At 43.0% G+C, this 22,415-nt stretch overlaps 1 protein-coding gene across 9 annotated transcripts in view; it reads right to left on the bottom strand.

Moving 5' to 3' along the window:
• znf512b (zinc finger protein 512B) overlaps nt 1-22,415 on the bottom strand; it is a 38,341-nt gene that overhangs the window by 11,716 nt on the left and 4,210 nt on the right. For 6 of the 9 annotated variants that reach the window (XM_049580627.1, XM_049580633.1, XM_049580628.1 and 3 more), the window contains 8 exons: nt 9,522-9,601; nt 9,237-9,365; nt 7,649-7,824; nt 7,260-7,537; nt 7,089-7,160; nt 4,620-4,754; nt 2,945-3,066; nt 991-1,083 (listed from right to left, as the gene is read on the bottom strand). In XM_049580627.1, coding sequence (XP_049436584.1) covers nt 991-1,083; nt 2,945-3,066; nt 4,620-4,754; nt 7,089-7,160; nt 7,260-7,537; nt 7,649-7,824; nt 9,237-9,365; nt 9,522-9,601 — 1,085 coding nt within the window. Of the gene's footprint in view, nt 1-990; nt 1,084-2,944; nt 3,067-4,619; nt 4,755-7,088; nt 7,161-7,259; nt 7,538-7,648; nt 7,825-9,236; nt 9,366-9,521; nt 9,602-12,778; nt 12,907-22,415 lie in introns of those variants that run through there. The other 3 variants (XM_049580634.1, XM_049580636.1, XM_049580635.1) reach the window with 3 other exon arrangements.

The raw sequence follows: 22,415 nt of genomic DNA, 5'->3' as shown, positions 1-22,415 counted from the left end.
AGTTGCTTATTTGGGCTTGCTCTCTAAACGTCACCTTTATATATCCATCTATTAATTATTTAAACGCATAATAGTCGCTTCTTTTGGGCTTGTTTCCATAGCCCTGGTTGCTTGTTTCTCTCCCAAGATCTGGCAACACTGACTAGCCGGCAAGCAACAACAACAATGGTGGCGTCCACAGGATCACGGGGAGCATGTTGTGTCTGGACCCAGGCCCTGGAGGCAGATCTGATTCAACACGAGGAAGAATATCCATGCCTTTACGATGTGTCGTCTCCAAGTTTGGTGACGTCACCGCATTATTTGGGGTTCTGTCAGCGAGGGCTCATTGGAGAAATCTTGTGGTGTGCACACACAGGTCGTAACACAGTTGGCGAGACTCCCGCTGACATAAACACACGTCGCCAGGTACTCAAAAGATCAGGGTGAGAATCGTGTATTGTGAGCTAGGCTTTAACTCTGAAAATCTGTGTCACCATCAAACAATGCCAGGCAGATAATGACAAGCATTTGAGAAAAAGACGATGAGGATAACATTATTTATTCTGGAATAAATCGGCAGAGTGGACATATTTTGGATTTCAGAGAAAATACAGGTCAACAGACAGAGCACATCATATGTACACAATGGCGTTATGAGATAAAACGCAATGTTCCTGCCTGGCCTGCAACTCAGTCTGCCAACTTCTCACAACAGCAACATTAGCTGCTCTGGTTGAACTATTGTCAGCCAAAAAACAGCCTGTTTTGTCCTGTTTTGTCAGGAGATGTAGTGACTTAAAGCAATAGTGATTAATAAAAAAGTACAAGTACAACAAATTGAAATCCACTTGTGTGGCAGACTGATTCTCCATTTTTGATCCCTTTCCAAAATACTTGGAAGAACAACAGATCCAAATCCTCTTACAGACATTTTTAGTATTCAGTGTGAGAACAGCTTTCGGAATCATGTGATCATACATGTGCATGTGTGTGCCACTGTGGATGTACCTTGGTGCTGTGTTCAGCCATGGTGTGGTAGTTGAGGCCGGCCTTGGACCTGAACTGTTTGTGGCACTGCTGGCACTTCAGGGCATCCTGGAGCTGTGAGGGTTAAAGGCCACAGAGAAGATCAAATAACATTTCTGTGAAAGGAAACTAACAGGTAACTGTACTCTTTATTGGATGTGTCAATACAGCAACATTTCACCTGTAACCTAATAGAGTTTGTTATTAGCGTGCAGTTTTGGTCAGAACAAAGGACAAAGGCCACATCAAGCAACTTTGGGAACCAGAAAAGCCAATTTAACACAAAGTGTTCCTTTTTGTAGATCACTCTCCTCGCCTCAGTATTGATTTGGAGACAGAGGTGTTTTGATGGTGAGTGACCCGCTGGTAATGTGGTGATTCTGTCATTGCTTTACGGCAGACTGTCACTTTAATAGAGTCACACGGGCCAGTGGACCAAGGACCCATTAAAACTGCTATAGGAACACATCTCTCTGAGGGCCTGGAGGCTGCTGCGCCACTCCGGCCAGTCTGTCCTCAGGAAAGCTCAATATAATGTCGCTGGATGAACTTCCTGCTTCACCTCTACCTTGTTTATTACTGCTATTGACCACAATTGAGTGCAATGCAAACAAACCGCAGAAGTGCACAGAGTCCGTTCCCTTGATCCGTTTCAACTGATATTAGCCTGCGTAGCAGGGAAGATGATTAAAGGGTATTACATGAGAAAACTGGTTGAGATTACTGTACTGAGATACTGCCTGATGTTCTTTCTACAGCCTACCAATCAATATCATTACTGTAAGGGCTCCCAAGACTCCGCACAATGGGGTCCTCAGGGAGAAGTATCTAATAACATTGCAGTCAAAGTTATAATCCAATGTGGAAATTACAGCTCTGGGTTGAGAGAGCTTTATTTCATACTCAGAAAAAAAACATTTAATAGTAATTGTGGTACACTGAAGTTTTGTCAATATGGTTTTTGTTGATATAATATATGAATTCTGCTGTGAATGTCCATGCAGATTAATACATCATGTGTATTGCATAGAGTCCTGTATCGGGTCTGGTACTCAGCGCGGGTGGTTTATTGTCCTAATATTTTTTCCAGGTTCAGTTCTGGGTGACAAAAAGAACCTGCAGGTTGGATCACGGGTGTTGGATGATTAAGATACTAAAATAAAATGATAATAATTAATGTTTTAACATTTTAATCCACAACTGCTGACTTTGTGTGTCAGCTCTGTCCTCTGCGTAAGCTGCGACATGAAAGCTGCTTTAGTCAGGTGCAATATGAACAGGCACGTTAACTGTGGGGATGTGATGCTCAATATCATGTAAAATAAGCAAAAACGTATTTATTTAAATAGTATTTCCTGATTTATCCTCATTTTAAAATATCATATTTTAGCTTCACATGTATAAAATGACCCAAAATGACTCACTTTCAACATGCTGCCTGACCAAATTATTCTAACAGCAGATATTATTACAGGATTTGCGGTATTGGGTCGGGCCGCAGATCTTGGGCTGTGGAACTAATTGGTTATATGTGCAGTTGGCAGCGCATGTGCGGTATTGCAAGTAACAGTTCCGGTTTGGGAGCGGACTATGATGTAGTGTCAAATGTTACACATGATCCTGAGCAGCACAGATTTAAGACTTCTTTCCAACAGCACTGCGTACCCACGGCATTCAGCAGATATCACATGATGGTTTGATATTAATGACATTCAGGTCTTATTCAAATTTTCAGCAGACAGGCTTTTCCAGAAATGTGAAAGCAAGCTTGTACTGTGGTGTTTGTCTTGGATTAGTATTAACTACATAGGAAAACATTGTTTTTTTTCAGTTTCACAGCTCTATCAGAGGTTGTGACAGCACACACACACACACACACACACACACACACACACACCCTCTCCCAGTCTGACGGACAGCTGTACCGCCCACTGACCTTCTGGCAAATCTCCATGTGTTTCTTGAGGCCGTGGATTGTTTTCCTGGTGACGATGGAACAGGTGGGGCACACCACTTCACCTCGCTCGTGGATTGCTCGCTGCCACTGGGTGTCAGCACCTTAGAAACATGCGGAAACAGTGTTACTCTCTTTGGTACGGTGCCCTTATGGGTGTAACTGCTCCATTTGTGTACTTATCTGCATTCCTGTGTCCTTGTCTTACAGTGAATTCTACGCCTGTGTTAACATGTAAAATACTTATTAGTGATGTAAATGAATCCCTTCAGGGGTGATTCCCAAACCCCAAAGGTTCATAATCATCTGGACGGAGCTTATTTTATTTTATAATCATTACCAGGTCACAGTGTATTATATCTGTTATTTACTTAAAACATGTATTAATAATTTGACAAAATAACTAAAACTATTTGGCAAAAGCTCAATTGTTTGTTTTTAAAGGTCTCTGTTGTTTGCATGCTGCCAGGAGGTGTCAGCTTTTGAACCATAAACTCAGCCGGGACATCCACCAAGTATGACTAGTCATTTTGAGTCATACGTTACTGTACTTCAAGTCAGAGACCTCAGAATGTGCAAACTAGCCAATTACAACTTAGAGTTGGACCAAACTGTTCCCATTGCACCAAATATTACGATGTTCAGGTACATAATGCTGGTGTAACATGCTTCATTTGATTAACAGTCTTGTTATTTTATTCTTGGACAAATTTCACAATAGTGCTGTATCAATTTGTTGATTTGTCAATTAGCTGATTAACAGAATACAGATTTACAACAACAATTTTGTTGACAAGATTCTAATTTATCTAAATTCTTAAACATGAGGATTTGTTGCTGTTTATATTTATTATTATAATTGCACTCTCTGAGGTTTGGACCGTTGGTTAGACAAAACAACAACAGTTTGAAGACATCCCACTGGGCTCCAGGAAATTGTGAGGGTCTTTTTTCACAGTTTTCTGACATTCTATGTACTAAATGATTGATTAAATTGACATAATTAAACACTCAATAATCAAAGTAATCATTAGCAGTAGCATTATATCACTATCTGTAGGGTTGGGGGACAGGCCCACTGTCACAGGGGGTCAAAAGGTACAGATGACCCTCACCAGGGCCCAGGGGGTGCCGTGCAAAGGTCTAAGCAACACTGGCCACGCTGGAGTGGATGTGGGGCCCAGTTTGGTAAATTCTGCCCCCTCTGTCCATTCCTCATGGCTGGGCTAATGAGTGATGTGACGATATACACCGTGCGATGGTAGAAATGCATCTACCTGTAGAGCTTTGGCAGTAATGTTTCTCCCGAGCTACCCGAGGCAGGCTACGATCTCGCAATGTAAGGTGATTTGGGTTGCCATGTTGAACTGAAAGAATTTTAGTTTATGTTTTGAATCTCTTGTTTTTAACTAAAGTCTCATGTGAGGTAGCTGATTTTTGTTTCTACAGAAGTTCCACATAAATTAGTCACATGGGATAAAGTACTGTATGGTTATTGTTAATAGAATAATTACTGTATCATGACATACACCTTAACTGTGAAATCAAATAATATATACTGTGACTGAAGATTTTGGCCATATCACCCACCCCGACTATTTTGTGATGTTTATTATGTATTTTATTTAGGCCTTTAAAAAATAATCTGGGAGCTAACCAGAGCTGGTTGTAGCTGGATCTTTCTTGGAGGACTGACTTGAAGTAGGTCTTCTCTGGGGCTCCTCATTGAACCCACTCCCCTCTGATCTCTTTGCACGGCCCGCCTTCAGCTTCTCCTCCACCTTAGTCATACCTACAACACACACAAAGACACACAGGCATGACAGTAATTAATACTCCCATTGAATGTATTCAAGATAAAGTGAGTGATACAAGCAGAGAGGAGGAGGGCAGATGGAGGACAGTGCTGAACAAGAGAAATGCTAATAAACAGAAAGTTGATACTGGATATAAAATATTAAAAATGAAAGGTAGAACTGAGAGAAAGAGGTTGTTTTGAGTTATTCTGAATCAGTGACTGAAAGAGAGCGAGAAAGAGCAGTCTTGCAAACTGTGGATGGATTGTTTGATAAGTGATGATAAGTAGTTAACAGCCTTGTGCATGCTATATGAGTCACTGAACACTTTCAGCATATGAATGAGACTGAAAGAGAGAGATGCTGGAAAAGCACTGTGTATGTGGTGTGTGCTTGGCGTGTGAGTCACTGATTCATTTAGTCGGATATGAAACACCTCTACAGTTACATTAGCACTGTTGAAAGACCAGCCCCATTGATCAGCAGCAGTGGGGAGCATTCACAATAACTCGCGCAGCCAATCACACAATGTTGTAAAGTTATTTTGAACGAGCCCACAATCCACAATCTTCATATCTACCGTCCAGCAGTGGTACATATTGTATGTCCTCCCATGGTTTCCCTTCAATCAGTGAATCATCATCCTGTGGCCTGCTGTATTGTCCGTAATCGGTGATGAATCAGCCCGCTCATAGTAACAACCTTTTCTTCAGAACATCAATTATTCACTTATTTATTAATATCACCCCCACAGGAGGTTACCACACAGCATTGTTGGATTGTTAGTGGTCACCAAAAAACATCTTTTACTGTCAGCAACAGGGTGGAGGGAGGCTTCATCCTCACTGATAGGTTTTCATTTTAAAACAGCATTTTTCTCTGCCTTTTGATTTGTGTTTTCCAATGTCTTTTTCCAGCATCCAGCCGATCTCCGTCATTCCTCATCAGAGAGGGTATAAATGAATGAAGGAGGAGTAATGCCAGTACCAGTGGGCCAGAAGGCTGTGACAGTTGTGTGACTCTAAGATGTGGCTAAAAAGTTAGTGCTGTATTTGGTTGGCAGTGTTTAGTCTTTTCTTTATATTGTGCGTCCCTGCTACAGACGATCTGGTTCCCTTTTGGAGCTCTTTTCTCATTGGTGGTCCTTTCTCCCATTCTCGTTTTAAATAAACTTCCTTAAACTGGCGATTTGTTTTGCTTGCCTCTTTCTGTTTTTGAAAGTTCCATCTGTTTCATTGTGTTACTCCCCCCATCCTCTAGACCTCTGGCGGGGGATGTAACAGTATACACAAGCATTTTGGCATCTCTTCAGAAACAATCTCTGCCCACACTTACATGCCTGAAAATGCATATCACATGACCGTTCACGTACACTGGGAGAGTGCCTGTATAAACAGGAAGCAGACTGTCTACACTGCAGTTGGTTACTTGGTTAAAAAAATACTACAGAGATGGTGAAAAGTGTGACCAGAGATTTCTTTGCTTAGATGAACAACCAGGTATGCATATGGGAGTTAACTGGAATTCAATTCATTCTGATGAGAACGTCCATGATCTCAAAGGTGTTTAAAAACTCCCCCTTATGTTTTGTTTTTTTGCCTCACGTACGTTAAAAATTGAACTTTCGTGGCAGATTTCAAACAGACTGTAAACACTGTGCAACAGGAAGTAAAATGATATAAAAATGAACTAGCTGTCAGATTGATGAATGTAATACAGCTCAATTTATACATCTTATCGAAGTGCAAAATTAAATATCATGCTCAGACTGCTAACACTGGTAGCATGCTAGCAGCGTAACATCTAGCATGCATGCACAGTGGATTATATGTCGTTCTGACAGGCCAACCTCCTTACTTATTTGCCACCATGCATTATTGGTCCTGTTTTTGTCTCTGCATTTTTTTGCGTTCAACACTGGTGGTGTACTGTGTATACTATAAAGAAATATGGACATGAAACAAAAATGTGTGGTAACAAGGAGTAAGAGGGTCGAGGCAGCTGAAAACAGATTGGAAACCGTTGCAAAGCAAATACAGCGACATATCAGAGCCATACGGAAAGCATTATCCATTGCCTGAGGAAGCCATGGCTACCCACACAAATCAAAACAGGTACGTAGGCTTTGCTATAATGTTTTGGCATGACACGTTGTGATATATAAGACCCTATTGGAAAGCAAACCTGGGGGTCTGCGTCATCATTTTCAAAAGTCTTTGCTTCTAAGACACCATAGTGTGCATGCTAGGTGTAAATCGAGCAATAGTTATGCATTTTAAAATGAAAACGTATTAGTGTGGGTGTAGCCTGAGATGAATTCTTGTATTTACCTTTCAATCCGAATGTTCCAGATATAGAAGGCTGCTCTCCAGTGAATTTCTTGGGCGTTTTCTGCTTCCGTCCTGGCTCAAGAGAAAAACACAGAGCAAGGAACGGTGAAACACATACACGCAGAAAATGAAAATATGTGGTCGATGACAAAAAATATGCTGTAATCTTACTGTGCCTCATTCGCTCTGGGTCTTCGTCAGGGAAAGACGGCGGAAGGCTGCCTCCTTCACTTTCACTGCCCCCTGCGTCAGATGACGTGCTGTGGGACTGCTGGGACTGAGGCTGGACTGGCTGGGACTGGTGAATCTGCTGTGAAGGCTGGCTGTGGCTGTGCTGTTTCCTCTCGCTCTTCTGGTGGGCCAGCTCCCCGTTCTGAGAGGGCGTGGACACTTCGTGGGTCTTTTTCACTTTGAAGAACATCGGAGAGGGGGGACTGTTCTCCATGGGCCTGAATTCACAGACCGAGGGAGGACAGTTTTGGGCAGTCAGCATTATGATGTTACTAACACCGTTATGTGGGTCAGTGTGGGTGGGAGTTTGAGCTCTAAATCCCAGTCACCTTTTCTTGGTGTTGGACTTGACAGGGGTCTTTTGAAGCTTAGGCTGCTCGTCCTTGGGCTCCATGCTAACCCTGTCTGGGTGGTTCCACAGCTTGTGCTTCTGCAGGCGAACCTTTGTGGCAAACACTGCCTCACAGTAGGGACAGCCATGACTCAGCTTCTCGGCTACGGTGGCCTGGTACAAACACAGACATGAGGAGAGGGGATTTAGAGTGAGATCCCTCCCTACGCAAAATAAACTGACAGTAGGGAGCTGTTACTGGAGGCATTCAGATGACAAATCACAGGCTCTTGAAACAACCCAACAGCTCGTGTATGCGCAATAATCACGAAATGCCTGTGCTATTTATCAATCTAGATTGCTCTGGTGTGAGTTGTCGAGATATTGGCTGTGGAGATGTCTGCCATCTCTCGAATATAATGGAACTAGATGGCACTTGGCTTGTGATGCTCAAAGCATTAAAAATATATGTTTCCAAAATCATGACCTGGTTCCTCAAGATAATCCACAGACCTTGTTGTGAGTAGTTTCATGTAGGAACTATTTTCTTTCTACCAAACTATACCAACCAACAGTATCATCACGGATCTACTCGGCATGTCCTTGTACAACAGTTCGTATGATACCTAATGAATTAGTGCCCAATGAATAATGTTATATACTTAGTGTAAAGTTATGTAGGTTAGGTTTAGGAAAAGAAACATGGTGATGATGTACCTTAAAATAACTCACACTCACTGGTATCACACGGTCCCAAACATCAGTCTCCTAGGGGAAAGTCCAGTGTTGTTTGACCCATCCATCACCTCATCCTGCCTTCTTCCAAGGACTTCAGCTTTTATACTACTTCCTTATTTACTCCGGTTGGTGCATTGTTTACGAGAGCACAGCTTCCCCCATTACCTGGGTTATACATGACTTACTAGCTCATGATTAGGTGGGTTATATATGAATTGTGGTGCATTACTTTTTGGAAGTATATGTATGATCAGTGCATGATCATACTCATAGAAAAGAGGCTTGTGACAGCGCGAGATGTTAACATTAAAGGCGACCTTCTCGGTTTAGCTGCAATGTTAGCTAGCTCAGTGGTGATGCGTGTTTCATTCTGCACACTTATAAGGCTGGTGAGTGTAGTTCAGTACAAAGAAAACAGTTCCTACATGAAACTGCTCACAACAAGGTCTGTGGATTTTCCTGAGTAACCGGGTCATGATTTCTGGAAAGAGACACTGCTGTTGAGTTTTTCAAATGTATTTTTTGGCACTTTAGGCGCCACAAGCTGAGTGCTATCTTGTTTCATTATATTTGAGAGAAGGCAGGCATCTCAAACACTCTGCATCTCACACAAAAGCTCTATACTCATAAACAGCACTCAAGGTAAGAGGGAAAATATGCATTTTTTGATAATGGGGTGACCTGTCCCTTTAAACTCTGACTGTGCAGGTAATTCATCACAGACTGTGATAGTCCTTCTATTGAATCTTTTCTTCAGCACTTTTACTGTGATCCAGTGTTAAAGTCTACTCTGAAGCAAAAGGTGGAAATAGCCGCATAGCAGGAAAGAACAGAGGTTAGTGACTCACCCCCTGGCAGCGTTGATAGTGGTACTTGACGCCATAGATGCTGGGAAACTCTAACCAGCAGCCTGAACACGGACACTTAACCCTGGAGCGGCGCTTAAACTCTTCCTTCCATTGTACTATCATATGGGCCTGCTCAGGGGTGAGGAAGAGAGAGTTCAATACATGCAAGGATTATCGCTATACTGTACTGTATATCGTGCATATTCATGGGGAGCTGCCTACTCTGTGCAGGAGAAAAATGGAGCCCACTTCAAACACCTACTCAGTTCAAAGAGGGATACTCACAGGGATGCTTCTCAGTTCCTGCACTTCTGCTTTAGGGCGACCTTTCCTCTTCCCCTCTGCTGGCTCATCACACACCGGACCTGGGAGAGAGAGAGAGAAGATCATTTAGTAATGCAAGTGCTTCATATTCATGGAAAGGAGATAATAATTAATGATATTTTTGTGTTGGAACATTTCACAGAGCTACACAAATACCCACCCTCATTACCCTTTTCAAAATCCCTGAATATAGTGACATATTCAAACTAAATATGGACACAACAAAAACAAATATATGCAGCTAGATGTTGGGTGTGACTGTCAGATAAACAGGAGAACAGAGCGCATTTGTGAATGCGTGTGTGTGGGAGAGAGGGCAGTGTGGGTAAAGGCCTTCTGTTGAGCCAAATAGATCAGCTATAAATCGCTAGCGTCTGTGTGAACCTCTGACACAGCACACAGCAGACCGACCGCCTCAGCTTTCTCTCTGCTCCCTATTGCTTTCTCTCTCCATCCCTCATACCGCTGCTTCCCTCTTTTCTCACCTCATGTCTGGCTTTCTCACTCTGCCTTCCTCTCCCTCCACACACCCTTCCCAATCTTTCTCCATGCAAAACTTTGGAGAAAAGGCGGTACACTGGCTCATTACTGCTCTCTTCTCGGCTACAATTAGACCTCTGCACTATCAGCCCTGCACTCTATTTCCTCTATACAGTGCTGCTTGAGAGAGGGAAGGAAGATGGAGAGAGCTGGGGATGAGTGTATGCATGTGGAAGAAGAGGAGGGAGGGTGGGGTGGGGGCTGGGGGGGGGGGCAAAGGGAGGAGAGGGAGAGCAGCGGATGCTGAGGGAGAGAGGAGAGAATTGCAGAGGCAGATGACTTCTTCCTCTGACCAAGCAGAATACTGAATGACAGTGCTGCAGGTAGGAGCTGAGGCTGTACTCTGCTCTTCAGAGTGATATATCTTTACATGTGCTCTCAACTCCCCCTGCATTGATCTAGCAAGACCGGAGAGCGGCAGCAGAAACAAGGCGAGCAGGAGACAGAGGTGCTGCTGGAGCCTATTCAGTCATATCAGATCTAGAGAATGTCAAAGGGAAGCTACTTGAAGTGGAGATGATAGTCCTTTGTTGTGAAGTGGAATGCAGCAGTGGTCTTGCATAGACTCCCTTTTGAATCTGTTTCACTTCCCCATGCTGAGGAACACGACATTGTGTCTGCCAACTGCTTTCTTCTCCTGCAAACTCATTGACAAGCAGCGACAGGATGCACACATGCCTAGTGCAGCTCATTTGTGGTGCATCCCAAACTGGATCAGAGCACTCCGTGTGCCCACCAGGATTATAAAAATGGCTGGGAGGATTTTTCATCAAATAAATGAATTGACTTCCCGCCATCGTTGCACATACAAAAACAGCTCATGTTGGCAAAAGGATCGCCTTCGACCCAAAAAGCATCTCTCCCTGTCAGTGATGTTAATGTTAACCTGCCACGACCTCCCCTTCTCATTTCCCTTTGTTTTATTACACAGTATCAACTTTCCCTTTTCCCCTCATTTGTCTTCTTTTTGTTTCTCACTCAGGCACAGACACAAACGCGGGCTGACGGATTATATGTAATCTTTTACTTCAGCCTCACAATAATAAGGTAGAAAGAAAATAAGGCAGGGCTGAATAAGATTGAATGAGAAGTAGCACAGCATTGCTGGCTGTGTTTGGGAATAGTTCATGACACAAGGTGCAAATACATGCATAAAAAAAGCACACACTGACACACAAACAAGTACACAAAACCATTACCAGTGTGTGTGAGTGTGATGCGTGTGCATAGATATGAGTGTATTAATATTCTCCCGGCGACAGAGCATTTCTCTATTAGCTGTCTGGGTAGCAGCTGGGGAGGTGATGCAGTCGGCGGTGCAGCTCTTGTGTTGAGGAGGAAATTGAGCATGCATTCTAATTCCTGTCTTAGAAAATAAAGGTCTTGTAAAAGAAAGGCATAATTAATGAATTCTGCTCTTGGGAAAGATATGTTCTTGTTGCTATGGGAATAAGATCCACTTGTCTTAGTTACCACTATCAGAGGCCTCTTTCCAGCGAGCAGAACAATTAGGCCTACATACAGAGGGCTACGATGCAAATAGGCATGTACACACACAAGCCAAGGAAGTGCAGCTGCGGGTGCAAACTTAACTGTGAAAAAATGAAACGTAAAACTTGTCTTTCCTGGGGTGATATATGCTAAACACAATAAATATGTGTTCAGTATCTACTTTGCTTTGCCTGCTCGAGTATGGGTAGAGCACTGTGGCGCTCAGCAATCACAACCATTGTCTTGGTATGAAACAAAGCAGGCCCATTGTGTCAAATCTAAACCCCGGTTCTCAGGCACAGGCCACGGGGATAAAACAGCTGTTCAGCTAATGTCAGAGTATGACTCGCTCCCAGCTGTCTGCAACTGTTGCTCCGCACTGGTTAACCCTGACGAAGAGAAGAGAAGAGAAGAGAAGAGAAGAGAAGAGAAGAGAAGAGAAGAGAAGAGAAGAGAAGAGAAGAGAAGACCCAGGACCCAGGAGTGCTGGCAGCTGCCTAATGATCTCAAATAACCTCTGAGTTCTCCTAGCTACGCCTGCAACTGCTCCCCCTGATAGCAAGGGTGCACACATTACCCACAAACACACACACACACACACACACACACACACACACACACACACAGGCGAGCACACAGAACAGTCATTTGTTTTCCTCGACAAACACTCACACAGGAGCCTTTGTCTGTGTCTGCACAGTAGGGTTTAGACATACTGTAGTTTAGAGAAGGACAACACACACAAATACAAACACCACTCACCACTGACACAACAGCCATGGAAAGAAGACACAGTATCACTACTTCCTCAATCTCAACAGACAATAGATGGAGAAACTGATACACCTGGACACAGTGCAGGGTAAACACACTGACAGTGTGTAACTGCCTCCTTAATGTGTAAGCCATCCTGGTTTACAGTGAGTGTAACCACCGTCCCGACTGCCATGTCTGCTTTAAAGTTTATCCATTTACTTCTCTACAACTTTCCCCTCTCACACACATTCTCTGTTCAGTGGCACGTCAGCACTTTTACTCACACGCATGCACACACAAACACACCTCCTACTACTTCCTATTTTCCTACACGTTATTTTTCATCCTGTACTCTAATTTGCTCCTCTCTGTCTCTCCCCCTCTCACACACACGTACACACACAGCACAAACCGTCCCATCTCATACGCACCTCTTTTTGAAGACGTCCCCATAATTCCCTCCCTGTCAGGCCTGCTTCCAGACAGTGAGTAAAAAAGAAGAAGAGAGGTGGAGCAGCACCAGAACAGTCTTGCAACCCAGACACTGACTAACTGAAAGAAACCCAGACTCTCTCAGTGAGTCTGGCTCTCACTCTCTTTGTCTTTTCCTCCCTCCCTCTCTCCTCTCTCTCTCTCCCCCTCTCTCTTTGTATAACTGTGTATATGCTAATCTCTTACACAGATACACTTGTTGACAACACACACACAAACATGGTCAGACTAATTTGTTATCATATTGTGCTGGGATTTTTCTGAAAAACACTGCAAAATACAAAATGTTGTGCCATTTCACCTCCTCTAAGTCTATAGTAGTTAAATCATAAATGGTAAATGTTCTGTACTGTATATAGCGCCTTTCTAGTCATCCGACCACTCAAAGCGCTTTTTACACTATGACACATTCACCCATTCGAGGCTGCCATACAAGGTGCCACCTGTTACTCAGTTTTTAACACACTCACACACCGATCGAACAGCCATCAGGAGCAATCTGGGGTTCAATATTTGCTCAAGGATGTTATGCCATGCAGATTGGAGGAGCCTGGAATCAAACCGCTGCTCTTCCAATTAGTGGACGATCCACTCTACCTCGGAGCCACAATGTGTGCCAATGACTTATATGTTGGTGCTAGACAAAATGGACAACGGCTTTCCTAGGTAGGAAGATGCTTTCATAAATATATTTCCTCAATTAAAGCTTGACTGAAATCACATTAAGTCATCGCCTTTGTAGTATAAAGTAATATCAATGTGTTTTCTCAAATTATTGCTCAGGAAGATGACAGAGGAGAGATCCGTCTCCCAGGATGGGCAGACATCTTTCAAATATCTTGTGTAAAGAAAAGACCAACATAGCAAAATAACAGTGTAGTAAAGTTATAGCTAGACTGTAGCATGAATGAAGAATAATACCAGAAAGAATTGTGACAGTGTACTACTATTAGGGTACCAATGGGTGACCATACATCCCCAATAAAATATTAAATGGTGATCAGCGTGAAACATTATTTTAGTGTTGCACACAGGCAGTGCTATGTCAGAACTAAGCCTACGTGAATAATGGACGTTTTTCTTTGTTTGTTTGTTTTTTGATTGTTTTTTTTTTTTTTGCACAGTAGTGCCGCAAATTAGCAACCGCTAGCTACACATTGCAGCGACACACTGTGGAACATCACTGACATGGTGGACTCAAGATGTACACACATTAGGGCTGTCAAAATTGCTCAAAAATGACATTTGAATATTCCTTCTAAAAATAATTCATAGGTTCGAACCATTACATTTTTTTTTTCGCATTATGTCCACAAGAGGGCAAACTACTTGTAGGTATTTTTATTTCAACATAAACGTCTTTGAAAACATTTACATACCTACACATTAAAACACATAAAACAATAATCTATAACATTACATTATAAACGACCGCGAACCTCTCGCTCGCCCCCCCTCTCTGACCTGTCACGCCAAGGCCATACCGCCCGCGGAAGCGCTGCGAATAGCCTCGAAGTGAAGCCAGTTTCCTTTTGGCGCCCATGTTAACCGATTGTGTCATCCACACCGTGGCCGGCTTGCGCCTGCAGCGATCGTTTCGGCGTCTGGTCTATTTTCTGCGCGAGACACGAGCGAATGTGTCAAGCAGTGCGTTCAGTGCTGTGAATCAGTGCCCACTTGAGGACAGCTACGGTGGTGTTTTTTTTCCCTCCACAATCAAATATCAGTGTCAATGTCAGTGACTCAATAAAGTTGGTAAAAAAAAAAAAAAAAAAAAAAGTAAAAATATTACTGCAGGCACCAGGAGGACTTTTTATTTTTCCTAATGACAGCTGACTTTATGTTCATGAACAAAAACAACACATTTTAGTGTTGAGTTTTGACTTACACGTTTTACTGTTACTATTCATTGACACTAAGGGTGTTTCTCAAAGTCAAGGAAGGATGACTAAATGACTGAATTCAAGGATGTTACGTCCTCAAATCCCGCCTAAGGACTGTTCCAATGTCAAGGATCCTTCAAATTCTACAGAGGACAGAGTCTGTCCTTCAGATAATTTTAAAGGATGCATATGTGTATCCCCAGCAGCTATAAAGTACCCACAATTCTTTGAGCATGATTTACTGGAAGTGAAGGTGGGGCCTCTTCAACGAAACCTGCAGGATTTAGATAAATGTGCCATTTATTTGGATTAATATCTGCAGTTTTTATCTTACAAGCCTAAAAAAGTACTGACAGAAACCTCATGATTTCCGCTTTCCAAAGTGTCCACTGCCAAATGCTCTGGAATGCTGTGATTAAGACAAAACATAAACGTTTTGAAATTAATCTTTATAGCAATGATGGAGTGATAAGTGACACAAAAGTTTCATTTGGCCTATATGTTTGTTTTTTTTTTAAGTGTAATCCAGTAATTATACAACAACTTAAGAGAGTGCCAGAATTCACAGTACCCAGAAACCCCCTCAGTCTGCTGAAGGTTAATGACGCACACCTGAGGGCACTTGTTAGCCTGTTCTGATATGTGTTCACCGAATGCTAGGAAGGACTCTTGCTTTGCCTCTGTACTTTAAGAAACACCATATATGTAATGTACTGGAGGCTACATGCCACTTGGTCATGTGACCACACTGACCTCCACAACCCCCGTCCTGAAATTATCCCTTTCTCATAAGATCACCCTTGGTACCAAACTTGTGAGTTCAAACATTCTACATGTGGTAGCTTTGATAGATCTATTTGTTCAGTGCATAGTGTATAATTATACTTGATATCAGGGTTTGTGCAACTCTGTGACTCTGTGATAAACAGACTTGAGCTGGAGATCTTCTTACTAAATAAGTGATAATTAGTGCCCAGTCTGAGAAGAATGAGTGTCCTAAGCAAAAACTATTGTTCACTGCTCTGAGCGGTCTGAACGTCTGGAGAGGGAATCACTTTGTGTGGAGTCCAGGAATCACCACACAGACCTGTGGTAGGCTCAGTTTACTAGCACCACTAAACCACACTTACAGCAGCCAAATCAAAGAAAAGAGCCCGGGCTTGAGATTCCTGCTACATAATCCTGTGACTCACAGTACCTCAACAGCCTCTTCAGACCTGCATTGATTTTACAGCCTTCCACATCAGCTGCATGCTTCATATTATTGGAAACCTAATCTATCGCCTGATGCCCGTTTGGCCCACGGCCAATAGCATGTTTAGTGACATCCAATCACAACAGCTTCAGATGACTGGCCACATATGCGGCCAGTGAATTCCTCCGGGGGAAGATGCCGACAGGTGAGCTGACAGCAAAGCACATAAAACATTTTTAAATGTAAGACTGACTGAAGAGAAGATTTGAAAAACATACACAAATCACGGTGGAATTTGTCATTTATGCTCTGAGACACGTCACAGTACACACATATACCAGCACCCATGGAAAAAGGCGCGTGTTTATGCAACTGCGCATGCAGTATATAAGAGCCAGACAGACAATGCCTGCTCCAGACTGTTTGCTGTGCCCTCCTTATGGACAGTGACTCACCGACTCAATCTCTCTCCTCTCCCATTTCCCTGTACTCCTTCTCATCTGCCATCCTCAAGCCTGCCAAATATAGGTGTGACAAAGATGACAAAGGACTCTCCTCAAAACGAGATGCAGCATCAGGCTGAGAAAAGCACCAGAATTCAATTTCATCCCAAAACAAACATTCTCCAATCTATAGCTCTTTATCGATCTTATCTTTTGGTATTTCACCAATTTGGGAGACTCAAAGCATCAGCAGGTGAGAGCTACAAAATATGTGAAATATGAGGAGGGTGAGGATGGGGAGTGGGGACAGTGGGTGAGAGTACGAACAGCGATTTGCAGAGATGGGGTGGAAGGTGGCGTGGAAGGTGAGGCCAGCGGCCCGGGGATTCACTGCTTCTGCTAATGATACTGCCAAACAAGTGAGCCAGGAGAAAGATGAGGAGTTTGGGGAAGGATGAGAAGGAAAGGAGTGACAGTTATGCGTGGAGAATGGGACAACAAACGAGCGAGAGAAAGTGTGAGAAAGCAATAGCCGGAGAGGGAGAGCGAGAGATTGCTGCTGAGGCAAATATGCAGGGTCAGCAGATGGCGTCTGTGGGCCTGAAATGAAGGTCCTGCAGTCAGAGTAGTGGACTGTCATTTGAGAACACCCATGGCTGTGCACATACACACACGCAGACATGTAAACACAAACAAAAAGAGCACAAGATAGCACATTTAAAGAGACAGTTCATCCAAAAACCAAAATACATATTTTCCCTCTTACCTTAAGTGCTATTTATCAATATAGACTGTTTTGGTGTGAGATGCCAAGTGTTGGAAGTATCTCTTTCCAGAAATCACGACTCCTTTACTCAAGATAAATGTTAAGTGTAACTTAATGTAAAGTACGTCACGCCAGGTCAGGTGCGGATGTTTCCAATCGCCACTTTGTCAGTGGTGTGTGGCTGCAAGTCTCTCATCAGGATGAGGAAATCAACTCACCAGTCTGTAAACTTTCCTTCTGCCAACTTCTAGTTAGCTAATGGCTAGCTAGGCAGTTTGATGTTTTCAAATATAGACATCTGTAAACATCGAGGAAAAGATGGAGAAGAATGGGCACCAGTTGATTGAGCATCCTGCTAACCATTGTACAGGCCTTGGAAATAAACTGGACAACCTCCGTACCGCATCAGTTTCTATTAGTGTTGTCACGATACCAAAGTCTTTGTTTCGGTACCAATATCAATATGAATTTCGATACTTTTCGAAACTCTTCGGTACTTTTCCTAAGGAAAAGTCCTTTTGGATACAAACCTTTAAAACAATAAATAGTAGGGGTGTAACGGTACCAAAAAAATCATGGTTCGGTCAGTACCTCGGTACGGACGTCACGGTTTGGTAACTCAAATGTTCCACCAAGTTTGTGTTGTCTCGTGTTGTCTCCCTTTGCGAGGCAGACTTTCTCTTGTCTTTTTTCACATGCGCCAGCTGCGGATGTTGATACGTGATGCGTTGATAGGTGTTGTCATACACACCACTTGTGCAATCTGTGCTCCAATAGGAACAAGAAAGGCGTTTGTGTGCATAATTGAGTAAAATAAATTAACTAAATTAATGAATTGAATCAATTTCAAAGTATTTTCCAAATGCAGTATAGTACCTTTTGGAATACTCTAGTACCGCAGTACTATTTTAGTACCGGTATACCGTGCAACACTAGTTTCTATCAGGATATGAGGAACTGTATTATCCTTTGATTCAACAAAACTTGACTTAATCCTAGACAGCACCGTTCAGCCTGGTGACCTTTTTTCTACGTGGCAATCCAAGAGAAGACTCCGGCAAGAGAAGAGGAGGCATGTGCCTTATAGTGAATAAAAAAAAATTCCACAGCCAGAAACCATGGATTACCACAACTATGCAGACATAAGGACAATTATGAAGCAGCAGCAGCAAATGATGTAAAAAGACGCAAAACAAAAGAGGACAAATTACAGTGCACAAGCCAAAGGAGCTAATGGGATCACATAATTTCCATGTGACCAATAAATTGTTGCTCGATTGCCTGATTAAGGCAACTACTGCTTTCATTGTTGAATAATCTGTATTTCTCGATTAATAGATTGGTTGTTTGTCAATGTCAGTGTTTTCAAAAACCAAGAGGACGCCCTCAAATACTCAAACCAGTGGATCAATGATCGAATTCATTGCAGATTAATTTAAAACTTTTTGGGGGGCGTTTTTGCCTTAAATTGATAGGACAGCTAAACATGAAGGGGGGGAGAGGGAATGACATGCGGGAAAGGGCCACAGGCTGGAGTTGAACCTGGGCTGCTGCGGCAACAGCCTCATACATGGGGCGCCTGCTCTATCCACTAAGCCACCAACACCCCAGATTAATTTAAAACTTGACAACCGGGGGCGTCGGTAGCGTAGTGGATAATGCCGGCGCCCCATGTACAGAGCCAATGCCTCGCTGCAGCGGTCGCAGGTTTGACTCCGGCTTGCGACCATTTCTGCATGTCACTCTCTCTCTCAACTCCCTTCACTCTGTCCCGTACAATAAAGGCAAAAAAGCTCCAAAAATAATCTTAAAAAAAAAACGAAAAAAAAAACAAAACTTGACAACCAATCAATTAAAGGTGCTGTATGTAAGAATGTGGCCAAAACGGTTACTGCACTCATATTCAAAATACTGCCGCGAGTCGTGTCTGCCCCCCCTCCCCTACAGATTCGAGGTTGCTGGACAGCAGCACGCTGGAGACCGATTTGTTTGCCCACGGGTGACTGCCGTGGCAGGGCCGCGTCGCCGCGTCCTTGATCTTCGGTTTTCCAGCGGACCATTCAAGCAAGTCCGGCTTCTCTGCTGCTAACGCTACTGCTGGGATACAGCTGAGGAGACTGCTAATGCTATGTACCGGGACACTGCTAATGCTGCTTGCCGTGCTGCTGTAGCTCAGTTGTAACTTTAACTGATGCTGATACTCTGACTGCGTGACTGGTAGACGGCGGGGGGTGGTGCAACAGGCCAAAACACAAATTCAAAACATAAACATGATTTGCAGACCATAAAATGTTTTTTAAATGTGAATATTCTGGCTGTACTATTGTTGTCGGTGAGATCAGTATGTTATATGAACATTATTCCTTAGTCTCTGTGACATATTAGGAAGATTTTATGACAATTTGCTTTAGATTTCTTACATATAGCTCCTTTAATCATTGCGGTTCTAGTTGTAAACGGTTCAATGAAGGAACTATTTTCATTCTGCCAAACTACAACCACCAGCCGTATCACCGTGCAGAAGTTAGCATGCATCTACTGTACCAATGAGCTAGCTAACAGCTCAGCCGAGGAAGACACCATTTACGTTTACACCTCATGCTATCACAAGTATGAACCTTTCGTCCATGAGTAGATGCATGCTTCCTACTGGGCGGTGATACGATTGGTGGATGTAGTTCAGTTGAAGGAAAATAGTTCCTACATGAAACTGCTCACAATAACTGTCTGTGGGTTATCTTGAATAACCGGATGATTTCTGGAAAAGGACACTGTTTGTGAGTTTTCTGAATGTATTTTTGGCGCTTTGAGCTTCACAAGCCAAGTGCCATCTTCTTTCATTATATTCCAACACTCTGCAACTCATACCAAAACAATGTAGATTGATAAAAAGCGCTACAGATAAGAGGAAAAATATATATTTCGATTTTGGGGTGAACTGTCCCTGTAACATTCACACATAGCCACAAGCATATAAAACTATGCAGAGCTTGCACATACTGATAAAGGCTACTCCTCCCAACTCTGGAGCACCCACCTCCCCTTACACATAGCGTGCCCAATGGAAAAATTGTGTCCTGGGATCAGGTTGGGTACTGCACCACTCTTCATCAAAGACAGAGGATGGTCTCACACACATACACACACACACAGAGAGAGACACACACAGAGACACACACACACACACACACACACACACACACACACACTCCGAGACTCCACTCATTTATGCTTGCATTAATGTTTGCAGAAAGGAGCCTAATTTCAGGGCTTGCCTAAAGCATTTGGCAGAGCAGCATTAGTTCTGTCCAAATACTTTCACTGTAGGTTGTTTAACAGCTTAGACCGCTGGTGGAGAAAAAAAATGACAAAACTAGCCCTCTAATAAGATGCTAATGTGAAAAAAATGTGAGAGCAAGGAAGAAAAGAGAAAGACAAAGAGCGAGCAAGTCACCCTCAAGGACCACATCCTTTCCTGCAAGTTGTCTGGTGTGGCAAGGTGACAGCTCAACCGCACCACTCAAGGAAAGCACACAAACCCGATTTGCAGTCTTTGTTTCCGTGCATAAAATCATAGAGGGATTTCAGTAAAACCACTTGCACAGAAATACTCCAACCAGACAGGATTTCTTCATTGTTACATCATGCAAAGTTTCCGACAAGGACATTTATCGATCAGCATGAGAAGTGATAACACAACAAGGTTGAACAGTCCAAACTTTCCATGGACACGGAATGAAAAATGAAACTCGACCAGCGGGAGGAGGGCAGATAATGCCGTACCTGGTTATCTGAAGAGCACACGGTGTACACAATGGACATAGACTGAGCGCTGAAAAACCTCCACAGGGAGCCTTAGATATTGATGCCTTTGTTTCCCCAAACCGAGACTCAAAGTCCCCCTGGGATAGACAAGCTAGCGCCAGGCTCATTATGATTAGCAGTGTAGCATTTCTCCTCATCATTAGCTACAGAACGCTCGAGCCAGACACAGATGAGTAATAAGCAAAGGAGGCCAGATTGGAGAAGATGGCTCTGTTGTTTGAAAAACATGTAGACAGAGCTGGTGTTTTGCTGAAGGAGCTACAGAAAGTCCAATCAAAGTCAATGAATATCTTGTTTGCTTTAGCCTCAGCTACATCTGAGTGAATCATTACACTCTGCAGTTATGGTGTGCCTGCTAATGCCACTATAATCAAGTGCCTTTTGAGATGAAAATGTGAAATTCCTTGTGCATTTCTTATGCTTCGCTTTGTGTCTGAATCAATTTCTACTGTTACACTGGGTTCTTGCATGTGTTCCAGTAGCCTTGTGTTTCCCTTTAAGGTTGCTGGATGTTCTTAGAGAATCTTCAAACCTCATAATCACATAAAACTCAGTCCACTGGCAATGTTACCAACTAAGCCTCTCCAAAGGCTAGGGAAACCCCTGGTAATGTTCCAGATAAGAGCAACTTTCCAGCCAAACAAGATGAGATTCTTCAACTACAACATTGTGGAATGTAGATTTTTATCTTGTGCAATCAAATTGTGCTGGAAGCTGTCCTTAGCACAGACTTGCACTATCAAAAACACTGATATAATTACTGTGCCGGTATTTTTTGAGAAGCTCCACTTTAATGAGAGTCAAAGCAGATCAACCATGGAAAAAGAAAACGAAACAGATATGCAGAAACGGTAGTCTTAAGTTACCAGAAAAAGTCCCGTAAAGACCAGGACCATTACCTGAAAAAGCATTATCTGAACACACACACACACAATCATTGGCGGCACTCATTAGTGAACCTCAGCCAAGTGTGCATCTCTCAATTCTAGCCTTCAGTCTCAAAACGATCAGTGCAGAGACCACTACCAACTTCGCACTGATTGATTTATAAACACATCTTGTTTATTGAGTAATAAAGTGCAAAAAAATCTATAAAACATAACACTCTGAGAGGCTGCAGAGAAAAGCCTGTCATTCAAATGCACTGTGTTCAGCCACAATAAATTCTTTAAGAGCAAAACAACACATCAGCTGGCAGCCTGTATAAAATAAAGAGTAGGGAACTGTGCTGGGAGCCTGTGATATACTGCAAACTATCAATAGATTGAGCAGATTAAGACGCAGAATTAAAACTATTTAATAAACTGCTTCAGAAAAACTGTCCGATGCTTTCCTGCCCTCTTGAGTTCGGTCTAGCACAATAAGCTTTGTATTACTGTCCACAGCAAGCAAGCACACACACACATGCACGCACCCACACAGGCATGCAAATCCAGCCTACAGGGCTGAATATTAACATGGAAA

The sequence above is a fragment of the Epinephelus fuscoguttatus genome, linkage group LG7 (assembly GCF_011397635.1).
Source record: "Epinephelus fuscoguttatus linkage group LG7, E.fuscoguttatus.final_Chr_v1".
Taxonomy (NCBI): domain Eukaryota; kingdom Metazoa; phylum Chordata; class Actinopteri; order Perciformes; family Serranidae; genus Epinephelus; species Epinephelus fuscoguttatus.
The sequence above is the reverse complement of the archived record's forward strand: the minus strand, read 5'-3'. Positions and strand labels throughout refer to the sequence as shown.